The sequence below is a fragment of the Wolffia australiana genome, chromosome 13 (assembly GCF_029677425.1).
Source record: "Wolffia australiana isolate 7733 chromosome 13, ASM2967742v1".
Classification (NCBI taxonomy): domain Eukaryota; kingdom Viridiplantae; phylum Streptophyta; class Magnoliopsida; order Alismatales; family Araceae; genus Wolffia; species Wolffia australiana.
In genome coordinates, this window is record NC_135847.1 from 12,586,898 (window position 1) to 12,607,814 (window position 20,917).

The 20,917-nt window shown below is 37.1% G+C and overlaps 1 protein-coding gene across 2 annotated transcripts; it reads right to left on the reverse strand.

Annotated features, from left to right (window-relative positions):
- Window positions 1-10,165: 10,165 nt before the first annotated feature.
- Window positions 10,166-20,826, reverse strand: LOC144711105 (Vacuolar sorting protein 39). Of its 2 annotated transcripts, XM_078585028.1 has the most exons (14): window positions 19,534-20,825; window positions 18,268-18,543; window positions 17,553-17,749; window positions 17,272-17,413; window positions 16,430-16,639; window positions 16,283-16,355; window positions 15,388-15,436; window positions 13,507-13,771; window positions 12,965-13,020; window positions 12,512-12,580; window positions 12,308-12,419; window positions 10,973-11,062; window positions 10,713-10,883; window positions 10,166-10,545 (listed from the first exon to the last, which is right to left on the reverse strand). In XM_078585028.1, the coding sequence occupies exons 1-14, from the start codon at window positions 20,617-20,619 to the stop codon at window positions 10,450-10,452; spliced, it is 2,892 nt and encodes a 963-aa protein (XP_078441154.1). In that variant the 5' UTR covers window positions 20,620-20,825; the 3' UTR covers window positions 10,166-10,449. The 2 variants fall into 2 exon arrangements, 1 of the variants encoding a protein (XP_078441154.1); XR_013583466.1 differs by lacking the exons at window positions 10,166-10,545; window positions 10,713-10,883; window positions 12,965-13,020 and having other exon boundaries at window positions 11,034-11,062; window positions 19,534-20,826.
- Window positions 20,827-20,917: the final 91 nt, after the last annotated feature.

The window sequence follows — 20,917 nt, forward strand, 5'->3', positions numbered from 1 at the left end:
GCCACATTATTAAGTGCTGGTAAAATTGTCAGGGTAATCTGTTTCTACATTAAAAATTGGATTGATGACTTTTGATTAAATACACACTTAAAAAACACCATGTGAAAGTATACTTTTGTTGAATTGTGATTAGAAACCGTGGTAATATTACAATTTGAATATTATATATAGTTTCTATTTTAAAGAGCATCATGTTTGCCACATTATTAAGTGCTGGTAAATAAATACACCTTTTCTATAATCTTATAGACTAATTTGGTTTGTTGCGAAGTTCAGCACCGGCAGCAAACATCAACCTTAAAATTTAGCCTAGTCCAACAACCATAGATACTTTTTGTCCCAGTAATACGCTGGGTTTTACTGACGTGATTGTTTATACCATGGATCTAGATATGTCAAATAATTGTTATGACAAAATTGAAATGTCTACGCACTGATTAAATAGATAGGATTAATTTTCTACATTAGAGTACAGTAGGTTTTACACAAATGGAAAATACAGAAAAATTTCAAGAGATATGTATTAACATAGAAATCATAATTTAACTTTTTTTGTGTTTAGCTCACCTTTTCTATAAGCCTACGAAATAATAAATTATGTATTCTAATTTACTAGATAAATATTTTATGCATTGAAAACTACATATAAAAATAATTTTGGGACTAGAAAATGATTTAAATATATCGAAAACAATTTGAGACTCAAAATCATCTTGGTGCGCCTTGAAATAATTGATAACTACCAAAATAATCATCTCAGTGTCAAATTCTACTTTCGATCAATGAATAATTATTTATTTTTCTTTCGGGGTATTTATTCATTTTAAAATATGAAGGTTAAACATTTCGATTATGAGAATATTGAAAATGATGAGCATAAGAAGCATCATACTTTTGGAAAACATGATTAGGGAAATCTATAAAATTTCAACAAGATGACTGAAAACCATAATGATAATGATAAAAATTTCCATCATATTCATCATCATAATATTCATAATTCCTTTAATAAAAAATGAATTCTTTTTACAATAAAAAATACAATTAGAAAAAGTTATGTCCATTCTTAACACAACGACGGACTATCAAAGGTGTAATCAAATAATTTTTCTACATGACTTTGAAGATTTCGTCATTCTTGGATGATTGAATTCACTCTCAGAAGATATTAGTGTAATAAAAATAAAATCACTGAATAAAAATAAATAAAATCCTGGATGACTATTGTTCCCGGCAATGACACCAATTGATTAATTCAAAATTAGGGCAATATTGTCATGTTTCTTTTGAGTTTAATCAATAAATTTATAAAAAAATGATACTAACGTAAGTAAATCTTGCAATTGATGAGTGTTGGGTCCTAGAGGCCCTGACTTTGATGAACAACTCAAAATGATACGCAATGGACGACTTAAAATGGTATGGCAACGACATCATTAAAATCATGACATGAATAACCTCAGCACGGATCACATCCGTGATTCCTTTAATCCTCGAATGAGTCACATGGAGCTTCTCATGTGTGCGCCTCTCGAAGTATCCACGCGGTCTTCAGCATATCGAATATCCTCCTTCACATTTAGTAGCTCTGTTCAACCTCTGTCATTGTTGGTATGTTGTCCCAATCGCATCGGGAATGGAGAAGAGGTGTGCAGAGAAGGGAGAAGAAGAGTAAGGCTCCATAAAAACTTTGGCCCCAGTGAATTTCGTTCAGGGCCTTACCCTATTTATACTAAGTGGATATTTTTCATAAAAACCCCCAAAACTTAAGTATATCATTTGACGTCGAAAAACCCATTTGCGTGTGACCCTATAGGCCCATGTATTAGTCTAGTTAACGACACCAGTGGCCTAATAACCTTTATTACCCTTACAAATTAATTAACTCTATCAACATATAGATTAATTAACGTCGGATCGATTAACTCAATCAATAGGTTGAGTTGCCAACACGTGGGATCCCAAGCTACACCTCGTGCTCTAAAAGATACAAAGGAGTGTGTATCGACTCACTCATAGAACCTGTTCATCATCTGTTACCATGTACGTATAGTCCCTCATCCACATGATGCTCCTAGGATGGCTTAGGGTATGGCCAACTGTCAAACCCAATCAGTTATCCGAGTTAGTATTGATGCTTTCGGAAATCATCAAAGAACTCTTCTCAGATTTTTTGTTGTCTTGGCCAAGGACTTCATCACATCGTCGTCTTTGAGTTATCATCTCTTATACTGAGAGTGGATGATCCCATCTCGACAACTCAATCATCTTCATGAACATCTTGATGCACCCAAACTAAGACTATTTAGAATCCCACGATTAGAAATACGTCATAATCAAAGTACAAATCTTTGCCCACAAGATGTCTTTGGTGTCTCAGGTCTAAGGATCACTCACAGGACTGTGATATGGATCAACAATATTGATAGTTTGGTATATTGCCATTCAAGGATTCATGTGGACGAATTCAGCAAACTCTTTCCACTAATGATCACCCACTATCTATCCCTAGTGCCTCCACACTAATGGCTATGGGACGGACCATACTCATCATATGAGTGAGCCTAGATAGTGTTGTTCTATCCAATTACTTTGATGTCCTTCTCAGGTATTTAGAACACATTATAAGCATATTTAGAACTCTTCTCAGGTATTTCGAATAAGAATATTTAGAAGACATGCTTAAAGGCTAGTGATCTCCGTATTACCTTCTCATCATAATTCATTAAGTCTGATCATGTATTCATGGACTTCATTATAAGCATTACACGTGCACTATAATGAATATGTTCTATTAATGAACATGGAACGAGATATGAAATGTGTGATTAGCTTGCTGGACACAAATATTTCCATCAATGAGTACAGGTTGTATCCATAGGTAACTGTGATTAGTGATTTAATGCTCTTTAAATGGTGATTAAATAGAGACAAGAGGTGATATGCATAAAATAGTGGATAGTGAGGTGATAGAAATGGCGAGGTGAAGAAATGAAAATCTCAATTTAATAAGAAGAAGATGAATAATAATACTAGTAGTAGAAAGTAGGATGTGAATGGAGCTAGAAAAAATAGAAGAGTAAAGAGGTGGAAATGAAGAAATTCCTAAATCAGAGTTTGCTAGTGAGTGGAGATGATAATACAATGCAAGAACAAGATGGTGGAATGAGAGTTGATGATGATGGTAAAATGAACTATGAAGAAGGAATTAGATCTACCTAATAAATGTCATGGAGAGAAGACAATGTAAGGTAACATAACTTACCCTACGTCTTTTCCTTCTGCCAATACCACAATATTTTTCTGATGCAGAAAGCATCCCCTCTTCTGTGTTGTCTCTCTCCAAGCACTCAAGATAGCAAGGAACATGTGATGGATCTCCAAAACCTACCTCTCTTTCAATCAGGCAACCAAGGTAGGAGGCGAGTTAAAATATTTTTACAAAGATGGGAGCCTCTTCTTTTATACCCAATTATATAAACATATTATAAAGAAGAAGTTCCATCAGCCTTTAAAATTTCAGCTTGATCAACTTTATGGATCGTCATATTTTAAGTTTGGAAGTTAGATGAAGCCTGGTCATTGATTTAATTGAGAATTTTGTTTCTCCTCTTCGCCTTCACTATCGTTGCATCTCATCTAAGGTTTTATTCATTAGCCATTCCATAATGTGGCCAATCATTGGCAGCAAATTTTCCATATACTCTCAAATATTGACTCTGTTTTTTTCTTATATCCCTGAAAATTAAAAGGCAAACTTAAGCACTCATTGAACACAGGATGTGATTATACATCATCGTGTGTCATGTCACATGTTACCCGGTATGGTCAAATAGTGTCAAAATAATAACGTTGAAACAATGAAACAATGTTTAATACACGTGGAGTGGTGGCTTGTCTCTATGCACTATGGCAGCATGCATGTTTCCATTTATCCAATTATGGTGTTACACTTTTCTCATTTTCAACCCAACTTTAAAATCATTAAAAGTGTCGTGACAACTGATACTTTTTTATTTTTTCTTTGTACGCACATTTATTGCAAATTGAGTCACTCCATTTTATTTTGGTCTACGTCATTACAAAAAAATAAAGGCATGTCAAGCAATGATTGGCCATTATGGCATCATGATTTATGATGCCTTGATGGAATAATTTTGTAATGATTAGCTGCATGACACTTGTTCACCATTTGAAAAATCACATGACAGAAAATTCATAAAAAAAGATTTAAAATGTCAGAAAATTCCTGAAAATAATATCATTCAGAATTAGATGTACAAAAATTGGTAAAATAATTATATTCCAACTCAATATGATGTCAAAAAAGTCCATAAAAATAACAAAAATCCAAAAATTCAAAAAATCATTCAAAAAAAATCATTTTAATCATTTTAGGCTTGATAAAACACATAAGTATAATCATTTTAATGCAAGTAAACATGCAAGTGGGATCATATTAACCCCCTATTATGTGTGTTATCACATATACTCAACAAAGGTAAGGCATCTATCAAACCCTAAAATGATACATTAGGTCCACAGATATAATGCTCACATTTAATGTATGAACTGCGCCATCAACAATACTAAATGGAAAAACTGGTTTCAGCCATAAATTTACATGCGTATCAACAATAAGAAATCAAATTATAGCTACTTTTTAGGGTCCTTTTAGATAACTTGAATCATTTTCCTCACAATGATTGTCTATTTTTTTAGCAGAAAAGGTTTCTGTTTCTTTTCATTTGGACTTATAACCCAGATCTTGATGGAAATAGCGGAGACAGATAGTAATTGTTGTCGTAAGCAAGATGAGTGATAAGTATTTCATAATAAGTTATTTAATAAAATTATTAAACATTTGATTTTAGGTTAAATACCTCATTCAATTCATCTAAAATTTAATTGTACGTATCTAATGAATATCTAGAGTTTTTAAAACGAAAAATATGTTTTAGATTCACTGTCAGAACCATGCACTTTAATAAAATTTATTAGAACCTTTAGAACATTTGGTTAAGCATAGGGATTCCCTCCTTTCTAATAATTGGCATTAATACAATTTCTTTGGCATTCAAATTATTTATCAATTATTATGTATTTACAATGATAATATTCATGAATATGTATTAGAGGACACTTTGGAAGTATTTGTTAGGTTCTAGTGATTTGATTCACTATTAAAAACATGATTTTATGCCGTGAAAATAAAAAAATCAATTCAGAACTGATCTAGGAAACCTTAGATGATCAAATTACCTTGTGCGGAATTGATTCCACTCTCACTTTGCACCCAAAGTCATTCAAGTTCACGACTTCTAGGTATAAATACATGATTGTTGGAACCATGGACCTCATCTTGAACTTCTTTAACCCTCCTTGAAGATCTAGTTGATCTTCCCACCATCAGGTCTCACTCAAAGGGAGTGGTATTGAGAGGGGAAGAAGACAAAGGGGTTTGCCAAGATTTGGCTGGCATGGGCACATAAAATGGGCACCCCCTCTATTCATACTTATTTTGGAACTTTACACAAAATCCCTAAGTAATTCCACAAATGTGCATATATGTTATCCCAGGAATCATTATAGTTAATAAAATTAGTGGTCCAATCACATTTAATTCTCTAAAGTCATTACTTAGCTATATCAGAATGTGTATAAAGTTTCCGGCCCATGGGCTACCAAACTACACGTCTTGCTCCAGAAGATATATAGTAAATAAATTCTCTCATGGAACCTTTATCATCATCAATTACTGTTATCTAATCATTTCTCCAGGTGGAACTCTCAAATGATTTAGGACATGATTAACTGCCAAACCCGAATATGTCATTTCAGTTATTACTGATTCAAAACATATATCATTGGAGAACATCTTCTCTAATGTCTCGACAACCCTGAATGGAGATTTAATGCATCTTCTTCTTAGAGTGAATTTACTCTTATACTGAGAGCGGACTATCCCATCTGGACAGCTCAATCACCTTCATGTACTTCTTGCTATATCTGAACTAAGACTAATTTGACACAATATATTTTAATACCAGGCCAAACTTTTTCTTAGCACATACATAAAATAGAGGTTTCTTCCTCTTCTTAGTATCTTGACCCATACACATAACTAGTCAAAAAACTCTTCGAAACCTGGTGTTACATGGTACACATCTAATAGTACTCATAGACGACAAAGTTACAATGTTAATTGGGAGATACTAACACATAAAAAGGTTTAAATTGTTTAAAAGAGTACAGTTACACATTCTCCTAACATCCATCTGTTATTCTCCATGTAGTATCAAAGTCAGGTTTTGGGGTCACCTAATACATCCTTAATTTTTATATTTCTGCTGACAAGAAAGTCTATATTGTATCGTAGTTAGAAAATATTTAATCAATTCATAGAGATATTGTCACACTTGGTCATCCTTTGTGCAGTGGTATTTTTCCTAGGTTTTATTGGTTTAGTAGGATTGAGTGTGTGTCCAGTCTCACAATTTCACTTAATCATAGCAAAGAATTAATCGAAACAAATCTTTAAAGGAACCATCAATATTTATAGTAATAAAAATATTCAGTTTAAATCATCCATTCCCCCCCATTTTCACATAAATGTGTTCTAGTTGGTTAAATGGATTCCCATCCAATGGAAAATTCCTCAAATTTAATATCGATTAAATTACATAAATTCAACATTATATAAATCACAAATTCAGATTAACACTCACCATTATTATTTTATTTTTTAATATTACTTGAAGTTTATGATATAAGGTGAATGATAGTTCATTTTTATGATATTTTTGAATCATGTACTTTCTCAGATGTATCATTCAAAAATTATCTGATGTACGGTTTGTAAGAACTAGACATGGTTGTTCTGTTCTGTTCGTTTTAAACAAAAAAAAATTCGCACAAAAGAACGTCACAGGGCCTTGTTCTTTGTTCTGTTTTTTTTTTTCAAAAACGAAAAAAATTTGCACATTCGCACAAATTTGCACATTCGCACAAAACTACAACAAAATTCGCACAAAGCGAACAAAAGAACCGCACACGGGTCTGTGTGATGTTCTGTTCTAATTTTTTTTGTTCTGTTTGGAAAACCGAACAGAATGAACACTTCGCACAAATTCACACAAAAAGAATAGTACGACCATGTCTAGTAATAACTGAACTTCACCCGTGCTGTGATATTAAATAATATTCGCAAGTATTTGTGGGTGAAGTAGTTCTATCTCAGTTAATTCAGCAAACGGAGTTCCTCCAAGGGTTCTATCATATCAAAGTTTAGAGGTAATGCAATCAGAGGCATGCAAACATGTAATATTGAAGATGAGATTGAAGCTGACTGTTCAGATGTGTGGTATACATTCATGCACACAATTAAGAGGAAAATTTGACTCCGAGGTTGGATGCGTTATAGTGGGATACCCTCCTAGAATAGGGATATAGATGCTTTGATCCTATACCATGTATTTTATATCAGTAGATATTTAGATCTAAACAACAATCATAATAATACACATGTTTGTTAGATCCATATATCCTCACCTCCTCTGCCCCATATGATTATGCCAGTCATCCCTTGCATGGTATAAAAAATAACCAATATATCCCCGCATATGAGGTCTTATGTATCCCGTATGTACTTTCTAATATCCATATTTTAAATTTCATTAAGCATTTTCTTTGTGTTTTCTTGATATCTCAATAAATTAAAGGATTCTACAGAAAATTTCTGCAGTAAAAAATCAATTGATGATATCAATAAAATAAATGAGATGGCAAGGAAATACTGCAGCTCTATTTCTAAAATGAGATGCTTATTATTCTGTAAAGATATAAATATCAATGCAGTGAGATATTTACTAGAGAAATCGGTATTCCAATTTTTATAGAAAACATTGCACATTCTCAATTTATTATAATAGAAAAGAATTAATAAGTTCAATATAAACATCTCTAAAGGTGCAAATGCATTAGGATGTTGGATTTTGAACTTAAACACACCAGAGAACAAACTTATGAATAATATGGCAGTTTATGACCTAAAGAACATTACATGATGAAAAATGTAAAGTATATCTAAAAGATAAAATTATTACTACATTTAGATGGATGACATGCATATAAAAGAAATTCCATTTTAGAACTCTATGCCAAAAGACTATCTAGTAATGGTGACAAGACAAGCTGAAGGATGTACTTTGCCATTGATGGGAAATTAGGTACTAAAAGAGACATAATGTGGCAGGGGGGGAGGGGAAACTAATGACTGAAGAGAGAAAAAATTACATATAAATTTTGAGCAAAATATTTGGAAAACAGTGCAATAACGTTTATCCTTTTTCTAGAAAGCAATAAATTTTATCTACACTTCATATTTTTTATGTGATAACACACAAATTATTGGGTTATTAATGTGAAATTGATATTTTTTATGCATTAAAATAATTATAAATGGGTGTTATCAAGGTTTAAACAATTAAATCAATTTTTGAAGTGGTATTCTGAATTTTCTGGATTTAGTGGTATTTTTAAGGAGTTTTACAACATCATACCCTTAATGAAATTAATTTCGTGATTCCGAATACATATATTTTCTAAGTTGATATATATATATATATTTATTATATTTTTCTAAGTTAGTATTTATTTATAATAATTTATTACTGTATTTTCACATTGAAAATGTGCCCTGATACATATCGCCAATCGATTCAATCAAATGGCCACCATCAAATGCATTTGTAATGATTACCCCTAATCATTGCGAAAAAGTGTAATTATTGCATCACGAATTTTGATGGCATAACGCACCAAACATTAACGACGGAGATTTTTTTTATTCATTAGGGAAAATGTGGACCAATAGAAGAAAAGAGGGATTTAAATTACAATAAATACGATTCATATGCTGAGAAGAAAGATAATAAAAAAGCAGAGGGAAAAGTAAAAAATTATGTCAGTATATGTGTCACGCACATGTACCACTACAATTGATTTGAGAAAAGAGATAGATGCTAACCTGACATACGGAAACACGTGCCTCATCAGACAATCATTAGGGAATATTCCCCCTTGTCAAGGTGTTATTCACTAGGAAAGGATGAAAAAAAAGGAAAAGAGTGATGTGCCGCTACATCACTAGAATTCAATAATGATATTTGAAGTCCTTTTTGTATTTTTCTTTAGTACAAGTACACATGGCACTCGTGGAGCACACAATCATAGAAGACCAAACAATCACGCCAATCATTAACTGATTGATGATTGGAAATTTTCACCCGCTAATTGAAAACAAGGAAGCGACAACATCGATTATGAGGAGAGAGAAATAATGGACGACTAGGATTGGTCTAGCTTCAAAGCTTGATATCTGAGGATTAGAAGGCCAATCGAGCTAAAATTTCGAGAGACACTTCATCTTCATCCCTTCTTTCCATCTATCCCCTCCAATCTATAAATAGAGGTGTAGATCATTATCAAAATCATCCTTAAATTCTTTCTACTCATGTGGGCTGATTGAATGATATTGAGTTTTTGAAGTCCATCAATCTTGTTCATGGTGTCCTGGGTGTGTGTGAAGAGGCAACATGGAAGAGGGGGAGCTTACCAACACTCGCAAATCCCTATGAACCTGACAAAATGTAAGGATATACAATAAATATCCTCGTCTTACACTGTTCCTTCTTGACATCATCGTTTGCTTAGATTGATTTAAATCTAATCACATCTTCCCACCTTCACATCACAGTCTCGTCATTATCTTATTTCGTCCTTCACCTTATAAGACTCACTCTTTACCTCACTCCAGTGCATTCTCATTATCATCACTCCATCCTCACCCACACTCGATCTTCTCAAATCTTAATGATTACTATTTACTATCTACTATCATCATCTTAATTATAGTACTAATTATCATTATCTCACTTCACATTTAATTGTCACTCAACTTTATATTTTATATGTATCTCATCTCACTAATCACTCTGAATTTACTTAGCGAGTACAGATTTATATTTTTATTGCTTAATCTTAAAAATACCAACGACGAATTAAAACCCTAATTTTGGAGATTATCAGTATGTCATCGAATCCTCGTTACTTTCAGACTGGACATTCAGATTGATAAGTATAAAAATATATGCAGCACATAATGTGACCTAATATATATAAAATAAATAACTCAATAATGTATAAGCGCAGTTGCCGAGTTCAGAAATAACAGCCTACGATTGGAAGAACGTAAATGAAAGTTGGGTACACTATACATGAAAAGAAAATTATTGAAACGTCACAGGTTAGCCCTAACACAAGTTTAACTCACTCACCAGTGCTTTTATCTTGGGTTGATGATGTCGGAAAAACGTGTTCTTGAGATGAATCTCTCATCTGGAACTTGAATAAATAACCCAATGCTTTGTCGGCCCTTTTTTTCTCTCATCAACGCCTATTGACAAGCCAGCCTGGCTTGAATATTCTGTCCTCCCTGAAGTCTCGGCCCGTTGCTGAGGTTGATTCCCCAAGCTTCCGATAGCACTGCAAGAACAAGTTGATCGCAATTAGCACTGCAAAGCTCATATGAATTTACAAGTGTTTATATAAACCCACAAAAAAAGGTGATACATTTAGAATCAGAGAGAGAGAGGAAGAAGACGATAACAGACAAAAATGACGAAGAAGAAGAAGACGAAGACGAAGAATACCTTGTAACATACGACAGAATCATCAGGATATATCGCAAAGAGCTTTGTACCAAGGCGGGTGCGACAAGAATTGCAGATACTTTCATCACTGATCTGCACATGCCTGGACATCTCTTCTAATCTCGCCAGCTCTGCCTCCACTTTCACGGCATGGCACAGCTTCGACACTATCTGCAATTGAATCCACCATATTAGGTCAGAAAAAAAAAGGAAAATCCGAGCAACCGAGACGTGCCATTTAAAATACTTCAAGTATATACCTGGCCTTGGCGATGGTGGTGGACCCGAGCTCTCAGCATTCTCTTTATGGTCTCGGAGGCAAGGTGCAAGGGCATATCAGGAGAAAGCCTCTGCCGCAGAAATCAATAGCATCGTAACTTTTCTATCCCACTTAATTCAAAAACAATTACACAGCAGGCAAGGGTTTCGCATCCAGGATGATAACAAGTCGTCGTCGTCGTCGTCATCATCATCATCATCATCATCATCCTTGCCGCAGATGAATGACGAGGACGATGAACTATGATAGGTTTCCCTAGATGCATTGGGGGCATTGTCGTCATGTTGCTATGTTTCCTTATTGATAAGTTTCCCCAGATGCGTTGGGGGCATTATCATCATGTTGCTATGTTTCCTTTTAATAGCGCAACCCTCTTTTGAGGAGGGCAGGACTGGTATTTTTACAAGAAATCTCTAGCCATCCTTCCTGCAAGAGGTTTTTTTATTAACAACAATCATAAGTGTTAGTTAGATAGAAAAGGTAACTCCAACTATTTCTTTGTCCCTAACGCCCCATTTTCAGGAATTAGTCACTTCAACGATCTTCGATGATTATATGGGTATCCAAAATACAAACGAGATGGATGTTTGTTGTCCCAACCATTTTTTTGATTAGTCCCGATACCGATAAGTAAGTAAAAGGGGTCATTTATAACAAAGTTTTCGCGTTGTTGATTTCTAAGTGTAGTGCTTCTTCCCCTATGCCACCCATTCATTCTACTAATGTAATGTAAACTAGAAGAATTGACCTGCCTGCCATTGCAATATCTAGACTGAATGTTTGGAGTTTAAGTGATAGTTGGTTTCCCTTTCCCTCTCGTCTCTTCTCTATCCACCCTCCGTCTCCGTCCACGATCGCCGTCCTCGTGATCATCTCTGCTTCACTGCATCTCCAGACGGCTCGTCCCCGGTCGATCCCTACCCCCTCAGCTCGGCCTTCCCCCGACCATTCCTGTTCTCCACTCTTCCCAGGGAACTTCTACCTCGCCTCGCCCGTCTACCCCCCCTTCTGATACGAGCCTAGATCCAGGTTCGTATCAGACTATGGATACCCAAGTAAAGTATATGATTTAATTTTCTCTCTCTCAATGCAATCCTCTCAGATGAGAGGACGATGGGGAATCGTCATGCAAGAGGACAATAAGGCCTGATGCCTCTTTGGTTCATTTGTACACCCCCTGGAAGAGCGAAAGTAGGAGAGCGGCTTCGAGCCCATGGAAGACGTTACAGCTTATAAACTAAAATTTTACAACAAAGGGTTTCTACTCTTTAATTGGAGTAATGAGATAAAATGCAAATTTCACGAAAGCCCTTACCTCTAGGACCTGCAGCGGATCTAAAGATTCTCCATGCTTGTGGAGGAGGCGGACTGCGGCCTTGAACATGGGTTCCTTTCCGTTCTGAGGATCCAAGTATAGCTTAAGGAGCCTGGCAGAGGTAGAGGAAACAAAATAAACAGATTCAGCTTGTTCATCTCAGAGTCATGGGTTGGAGAGAAAGACGAGTAAAGGAAAACTCACTGCATGAACGCGTCAGGCCTACCAATCTCCACGCAATATTGTTCTGCAGCTTCGCTGTCCTCTAGCTTCCTGACGAGGAACCGATAATAAGTCAACCATAAGCATATAAAAGAGTCAACAAACAGAGGATACACTGCCGACTCATTGGCCAGGAGATTTTGTTGACAAACGGAGAAAATAAACACGAGAGATGACTAAGTAGCAAACTTTCATGAGATTACAAGCATAAGTAATGATTATCTAATGTCCACTGCTCGATAAATTTTTGGTCGTGTATTACAGCTCTGTTTCTGTTTGATGAATCACTGATTAGTCCCGAAAAATCCACAAATAATGAGACAAACCTCTTGGCATGTCGATCCTAATCAATCTCATCTCTTTCCCAATATTTTTGCAGTTTTATCATGTAATATGGACTGAGAACTCGTTGGCTTGGAAGATGAGAAAACTCACAGGGCCAAAATTTGCAGAACCAGGTTTTCATGCCCCAGCTTCCTGTAGAGGATCGCCTGTCATTTGGAGCAATTATGTGCTTGAAACAACTCCAGTAATAAAAGACGATCATGAAATTTTCATCCATTTTCAACAAAAAATGCATTCACTGACAGGCCTTTATAGTCAATCTTTTCCCAAAATTCAGGATTTTTCTTAGTGAGCGGCCTATTACTCAACTTGAAAGGAGAGAATAGCAGTTTTTGTTTCTTCCCGAAATGGGAAGGCTGCAGAAGTTGTTTCCAAAAAACAGAGTACTGCTATTTGGCAAAAGGAAGAATTAAAGGACCTTGTTCGCATCCTAAATAATCACCATTCCATAAATTCAAAAGATTCTCATTTAAAATTAAAGAGAAAAACACAGCAAAAGGGGCCCAGCCAGGACATGAGGAAGTTGACATGCGCCAAAAGATTTTGAATTCCAGAAACAAAGCAAATGGGTAAGAGATTTTTTCATCTGCCTAAACCCTACTCAAAGAAGTCAAGAAATATGATTGACTAACCTTTTCTAACCATAGCTCTGATCCTTCAATCACAAAGAGGACCTGCTCCGCATCATACAAGTCTGACCCGTGTAAAAAAAGTTGCAGCCTTTCTCTTAAGGCCTCCACTCCAGCATCTTCAACACTATTTCGACTCAATCCTGGAGTTAGAATTTTCCCGCCAATTTCATCGATCCCCACCACCGACTTTGCAAGAGAGAGGGCATAGAGGGTGTGAAGATGAGGGTCATCACAATCTTGGTCCTCAATCAACCATTGTAGATACCTGTATAAGATCCGAAATAAGAGGCAATGACTATTGGTGATATTACATTTCACAAAACAGGAAGAGACCTGAACATCACCTCTTGAAAAGAAAGAGCATAACTAATACAACAAAGCAGGCAGATTCTTCAAAGCTTGCAGTTCAAAAGTATAATGACGGAAAAAAAATTGTAATGGAATCCAACTCACAATCGTCCTTTTGATGAGCACGGAGGGATAAGGTCAGGCCACTGGGCTTAACACATAGCAATAAATAGTTAAGGGGTTTCCCTTTGGGCAAATGCACACAAGATGTTGGTTTTTCCTGCTCCTGAGATGGTGCTTGGGTAGGTGTCCCCGGGGGAAGTTCTTGGAAGAGTAGTGAGGGACAGACTGAAAGAAGGTAGAAGCAAAATGGTAATCGATAGGTCGCCCGGGCCACGTCGTGGGCATTCTCGTCATGTTTCCCTTTTATGTTCCTTTAAATAGCCCAGCCTTCCTTCTGGGGAGGGCAGACTGGATGTTGGTTTTTCCTTCCCTCTCGTCTCTTCCATATCCACGCTCCATCTCCCTCCACCATCCCCATTCTCATGATAGTCTCTGCTTCACTGCGTCTTCAGGCGACTCGTCCCCGGCCGATCCCTACCTCCCCTGCTCGGCCTCCTCTCCTACCCTTCCCGTTTCACCTCTCCACCCCGGGAATTCTCTACATCTACTCGTCCTCTACCCCCCTTCCGATATGAGCCTAGATCAAGCTTCATATCAGTAACAGGCCCAGATCAGTGAGTGAACCTCCTCCGGGAGGATCTCCCCGCCAATTCAACTTCTTGTCACCCCACTCTAGCATATGCGCTACAAGAATTTAAAGGGAACAATATCTATGCTAAAGACTAAAACACCCCTGATGGGGGTTGGGCATCCCAAAAGGGTGGCAACAAACAGTTGCTTTGCCGTAGAGGGAGATGAAAAGGGATGGAGGGAGACGACAGGCCAGGAGCCAGGGGGAGAGAGGAATGTGACGTCAAAATGATAAAAATGCCCCTAATGAGCTTAAGTGACAAAAATACCCCCTGGAATAGAGCATCGTATCACACACTGACATCGTGTCAGTTCTTTTCTGCATGTATCGTTTGCATCTCCAATGAAATCTACTTAAATTCTTGAATTCCTAATCGAAGAAGTTGATTCCTTGAATCACTCCATGAGCATCATTCAAATTTCCCATGATAGGCCCCATGAAACAAAATCCAGGAATATCATTCTAATTTCGCAAAAATGACAGTATAAACTGAACGATTTCATTCAGTAACTTGCCCTCAAAACCTGGCAAAGGATATATTAGCCAGCCAGACGATCATTGTTTGCTGATCTACTGCCAGAATCAATATGCTCAGACCAATAGGAATCTTCTAGAGAAAATTCCAAAGGCATTAGCGCATTTCAATTTTTAATACACAATATTTTGTTTAAACGAAGCAGATGACTAGCAATAATACAGCAACAGAAAACATAATCCATATCAGATACAGGGGGAGAAACGAATTAACATGAGATGTATTCTTGATGAAGGAAGGTCAAATTAAAGACTATTCATTGAACATTAGGAAAATTAAGGTTTTCTAGGAGAGGAAGCAATACCTTTGTCCAATCTCATATTTTCTTGGATCAATTGCAGCAAGAACTTCTTCTGCAGGAGACATGAAATTATGTTAGCACGAAACAACAACTCCCGTCTTAATATTGTAATCAAAGTGTATACAGGAGGTAATATCAAACCCATTTAGCATTATTACTAAGTATGTTCTTTAAACGCTGAAAATGCTAAGATACAAGCAATCACCACTCCTTGAGTTTTGCATGATTAACACGGAATCAGATTAAAGAGAAACAAAGAAAATAAATTCCAACGCATAGCTATAATCGGGATTTACTCACATTTCCCATGTTATCCACATAATATTCAATATCAAGGCAAATACTCAGAGCCGGTAAATAATCCTTTCACCAACAAAATAAGCACTCATTAGAGCCATTTGTATATTGGTGAACGATAATGAATTCATCATCATTGTCATGGTCTGCGGATAGCATATAGAAGACAGTATGTCCATCATCATCCAAACAAGGATGACATGTCCTGGTCACTGCCATCCTGGGCCAGACAAATGATGAGGAACGTGGCAAATTGTCATTGTTCTTTAGTCATATGAGACAGAGAGAATAGTATATTGAATATATTCGTCCTCTCATTATCATCGTCATCATCCTATCATTCGTCTGCCTGCAGTATGACAACGATAATATAAACTCATAGTTTGGTCATCGATGCCTCCACACAATGATGATGACGACTTCATCGTCATCATCGTTGTATAGACAAGACAAAGATGATGATGTCTTTGTTCTCTCGTCATCGTCAGCAAGGACAGCGCAGCCTAAACATTTGTCTTATAGATGCATGAAAGAACTGCACTGAGAATATTTAAGTCGTTTCATATTCAAGGACAAGTTACAGGATAAATAAGAGAGCAACCGGGAGATGGTTGATGAGATCTCCTTTCTGAGGATAGAATTTTAACTGCAAGGTCTGCGTTTTCATCAGAGATCTACAAAGAGAAAGCCTTCATAAGCAAAACAAACAAATCAAATATAAAAATATATGGGGAAAAGGCTTACTGACCCATCCCAGATGTTTCAAGATAAGATGCTGGTCAGATGACTTCTCAAGAATCTTTGACGCTTCAAGTGCTGAATCCGTTGCCCTAGAGGAATGAGTCTTCGCCAATTTTCGCCAAATCACAAGGGCCTTTGAGTCCATCCCTTTACTAGCATATAACAGTGCAAGAGTTCGCGAATGCCCAGAGTCCTCCAACAAGGTTTCTAATGCTTCCTGAAGCCGAGAAAATTACAAACATCAAAAGATATACTATTCAAGCTGCTTCTGATTAGTAGTATTATGATATGATACTGGGCCGATATTATGCTAGATGCCACCCTGGTATCATGTCAAGGCCTTTCCATCAGCCCGAGGAGGCCCAGGCCAACAACATAGCACCAGTATAAATACGACGAAGCAAGATCAACCCATCTGCAAGAAATCATCGTGAGTCTTTCCTCTCATCATCTTCGTCTCTTTCTTTACCCTCTCTTGATTTCTTCCTCTTCTCTATCTCTCTCTCTGCCTGCTGCTGCTCTCCCATCTATCTGTGGACGACATGCTTCAGGATGGCATCAACAAAAATTCTCTCTCTCACTTCGTCCTTCCTCTCACTTCTCCTCTGGCTATATCACTCAATCGATTGGAATTGAATATCATTTCTTAAAGTACCAAGAAATCATTGCAACAATTGTTGTTACATTGTTCAAGATCAACCTGATAGGATTCAAGATCGTACCATATAAAGCATTTACTGTCTTTCTATTAGTCTGTAATGACGCCGAATAAATGAAGACAAGCAATCAGTACTATCAAAAGATCAAGGTATGACTACAGAAAAAGAGTAACTATTGGGTAACACTCACCACAACACAGCTGTTGGAGGAAGATGCCAGTTCCTCCATATCATCAACGCGATTCAGAGCTCGGTAAAGATATATTAAAAGTGTATCAACACCCTCCCTAACAAATGGGCTCAACTCTTTACTCCGGCAAATAAGGAAATATCTGCATTCAATTCAAGAAACCTGAAGAAACTCTTTCTGAAAGCAAGAAAAAATTACAGCGACCAAATCAATCGAATAATCAAGAGAGATCGTGAATCAGAAAGGTATCTCACGTAACTTAAGCTAATGTGTATAATAACCTGATGATATTTTCAATGGCTGATTCCAATAAATGAACTTTACTGGGAGGATTTAAAAGAAAATCCTCTTCTATAGTTGTATCTATACCCGCTTTTCTGAGATAAACTGCTCGATGGATGGCTGCCAAGCCCTGGTCGACCACATTCTCAAGAAGAGTTGGAGGCGGATGCAATCCCCAATACCGATTCCTGGGGACCTGCAGCACAAATTATAGCCTTGTCTTTCCACAAATTCAAACGAAAGATATGCAGTGAATAACAAGACGGAAAGCATTATGAATACGTGAGATATTTTTATCAACACCAGAAGCTCGCAGCATAGCGTCTGTGTATTCAGTTCAATATAAATTAGTTCCGACTAAAAGAACTTGTTAAAGAACCAAACATGGAATTACCAGAAAAAATGAATCTCACAGTAGATCCAAAATATACAGGAAAACAGGGTGTTCATCATTTTTCCTTCATAAAGATGCAGATAATGATAGCCGGTGAATGAAAGGTAAACTTATTACGCACTGTAGTTGACCAAGGACGCGGATGGCGATAAAAGGGGATTAAAAATACCAAAAGTATGAGGCAAAGATCTTCGAATATCCTTACAGAATACTCCCTCAACTAACTTTGATGGTCACAATACATTAAGTGTTCGCATATTTTGAGGAGAAAAACAGAAATCAGATAAAATAAGCAAACATTATGGTGATTGTCAACTGACCAATGCTGACCAACGATTTGGATCTTGCATAATAAATGGGAATATCTCAGAAGGTTGCATTGTGTCCGAAAGTAAGAAGTGTTTTACTGCATCCTCGAAGTGCAAGTCAAAAAGCAAAAGGAAACCCACTTGAGCATGTACAAAGGAAAGCATTTCCTTCGACATTTCACCCTCAGACTCACACTCTTCAACCAAGCTGATAGCCTCCTTGAAATATTTCTGTCTCAAAAGATCTTTGATCTGTTCTTCGGCAGATATAATTTGAAAGCATTTGATCTGCAAAAGGGAAATTGTAGATCTCAGAGCAATGAACTCTGCTGGTTGTCCCACGTATTGATGAGGAAAAATCTTTTCACAAGTTTAACTTCCTTCAGTATTAAATGTCATTTTGAATCTCCTCTATTCAAAACGACCTCATAAAATTTTCTGCATAAAATAACAGCAATATTTAACGTTAGTTGTTTAAGTTTTCACCAAAACTCACGACGAGAAACACCTCAGTTTTATTTTATTAATATGCGCAGGGGTCACACACTTCGACATAAGTACAATCCATTTTCATCAATCATAACATACCCAGCTCACCTGATGTCTTCTACTCCTACGGTTAACAATAAAAATGAAAAGGCGTGAAAATATTGAAGTCTTTATTAGATACTTCCAGCGACCCAGTCCTCTTGTCCAGGAAGCATCGAATGTCCAATCATTCTTCTTACTCTTTGCAATTTGTCGCTATCTATTTACACTTTCTGATCACTGTACACCACATGATGTCAATTAGCTACTATTTTCAAGAAAAGCAAATTCATCGGCATCTTCCTTATAAATTTATATCTTACACATCCATCAACTTCTTCAGAGAAAGATTATAAAGTATGACTACGAAATGAATATAATCCCAATTGCACGGACTTTGCTCTCTTGCAAATTCGTTGGAAAACCTCACGGAAGCATATAGCAGGGACAAAAAGTGGAATACGAACTAAAAATTTTGGACTTATGGGCATGTAACACAACGCACTCCCGGGATATGGTCAGCCACAAAGACATTATCTTTGCATCATTTTAGGACATTGTGCTTAACAGATGTTTTTGATTGACCTTCAATGAACTTTCCTTTTCTAGAAAGAAACGAATCATGTTATCAGGGTTATTGGCTAAGTCTTCACTCTTTACCTATATAAACAATAAATGAGTACAACACTAAGAAAACTACATTCTTTACATAATATGATAAACTACAAGTTTATTTTTTAAATGCTTGACCTTAAATGGAGTTGCCACAACCACAAACTGCCCACTCCCCATGTCATCGCAGGAGACGAGACAAGATCTGCCATTGCTCTTTGGATAGGAAGTCGATTGGACACAAACACCGGTACTCTTCCTGAAAAAATCCACCCAACCATCTCCAGAAGCAAAAACGTAAGGCGGGAAATCAGCGATGGATTCCGGTACCTGCTGAAAAACCAAACTCCCTCCAACAGGCTGACCAAAAGAATTAACAACAACACCCACGTTGTCCACAAAGAGCAACGCCTCCTTACTCTTGAACAAGGGTCTCAATTGAGGAGGTCCAGAGAACTCAGGAAGCGAAAACAGCGGAGTACTCTGCCCTGTTTCAGTTGAGAAAAGAAGATATCCATCGAGAGTACCAACAATCACAGAATCATCCAACCATGCAATGGTTCTGACGCCTTCAACCCCGAGAATTTCTTTGGAGGAAACAGATACACCATCCTGCAGACTAAGTTCCAACAATTTAAGCTTCCTTCCCGCAGCAACCGCAAGAAAACAATGAACTTCTTCCCTTTTTCTCTCCCCATGAGCTCTAGATCTCAAACCATTAGCTCGATTTCCACCTCCGAATCTCTGAAACAACCTTTGCCCGCTCACAAAGCTCTCAGATTTCAAATTAACACGTCCCAGAGGATCCGCACTCGCTAGTTCACTACAAACCAGCCTCCTTGCAATAGCAGTAGCTCCACTGACCTCCAATTTCTGAATAGACTGAAGCAGAAGGACGTCAAGCAAGAAGAGAAACCCCTCCGAAAGCGCGACCAGCCTACTAATCTCGGTGAAATTTTGAATCTCCTCGACAGCAGATCTGCCCACGGAAGTCGATCTCACGACCTCAACGCCTGCAGGACGATCCGACGGTGGATACTGGACCGATAGGAGGAGGATCGAGCCGGTAAGAGTTCCCGCGTAGATCCGAGTCTCGGAATCATCAGACGAGGCGGAGACTGAAAGAGAGCATATAATCAGAGGAGAATCGCCGGCCTCGGAAGGATCGAATTCGGCAAAAGCCTTCAGGATGTTCCTGTTCTTCGGTCTGCTGCTTCTGTTCATGGCAGATATCACCTCGCATGGCCGACGAAGATCAATCCAACAAAATTCGCCGCCAGAAAAACAAAAACGAAAGAATCAAAACAAGAACAAGCCGATTAATCTGCAACACAAACGAATCAGGCGAAGATCAAGCCGGCGAAGAAGCCTCCATCGACGAACTTCTTCCTCAAGCTTTCAAACTCCATGCCAGCACTGGAGAAGAACAGGATTTAAAAATCGAGATCGGGATTTATAGAGAAAACTAATTAATCAAAACCCAATTAATAACATACAACTACAAAAAGACCTCAAAGTACGT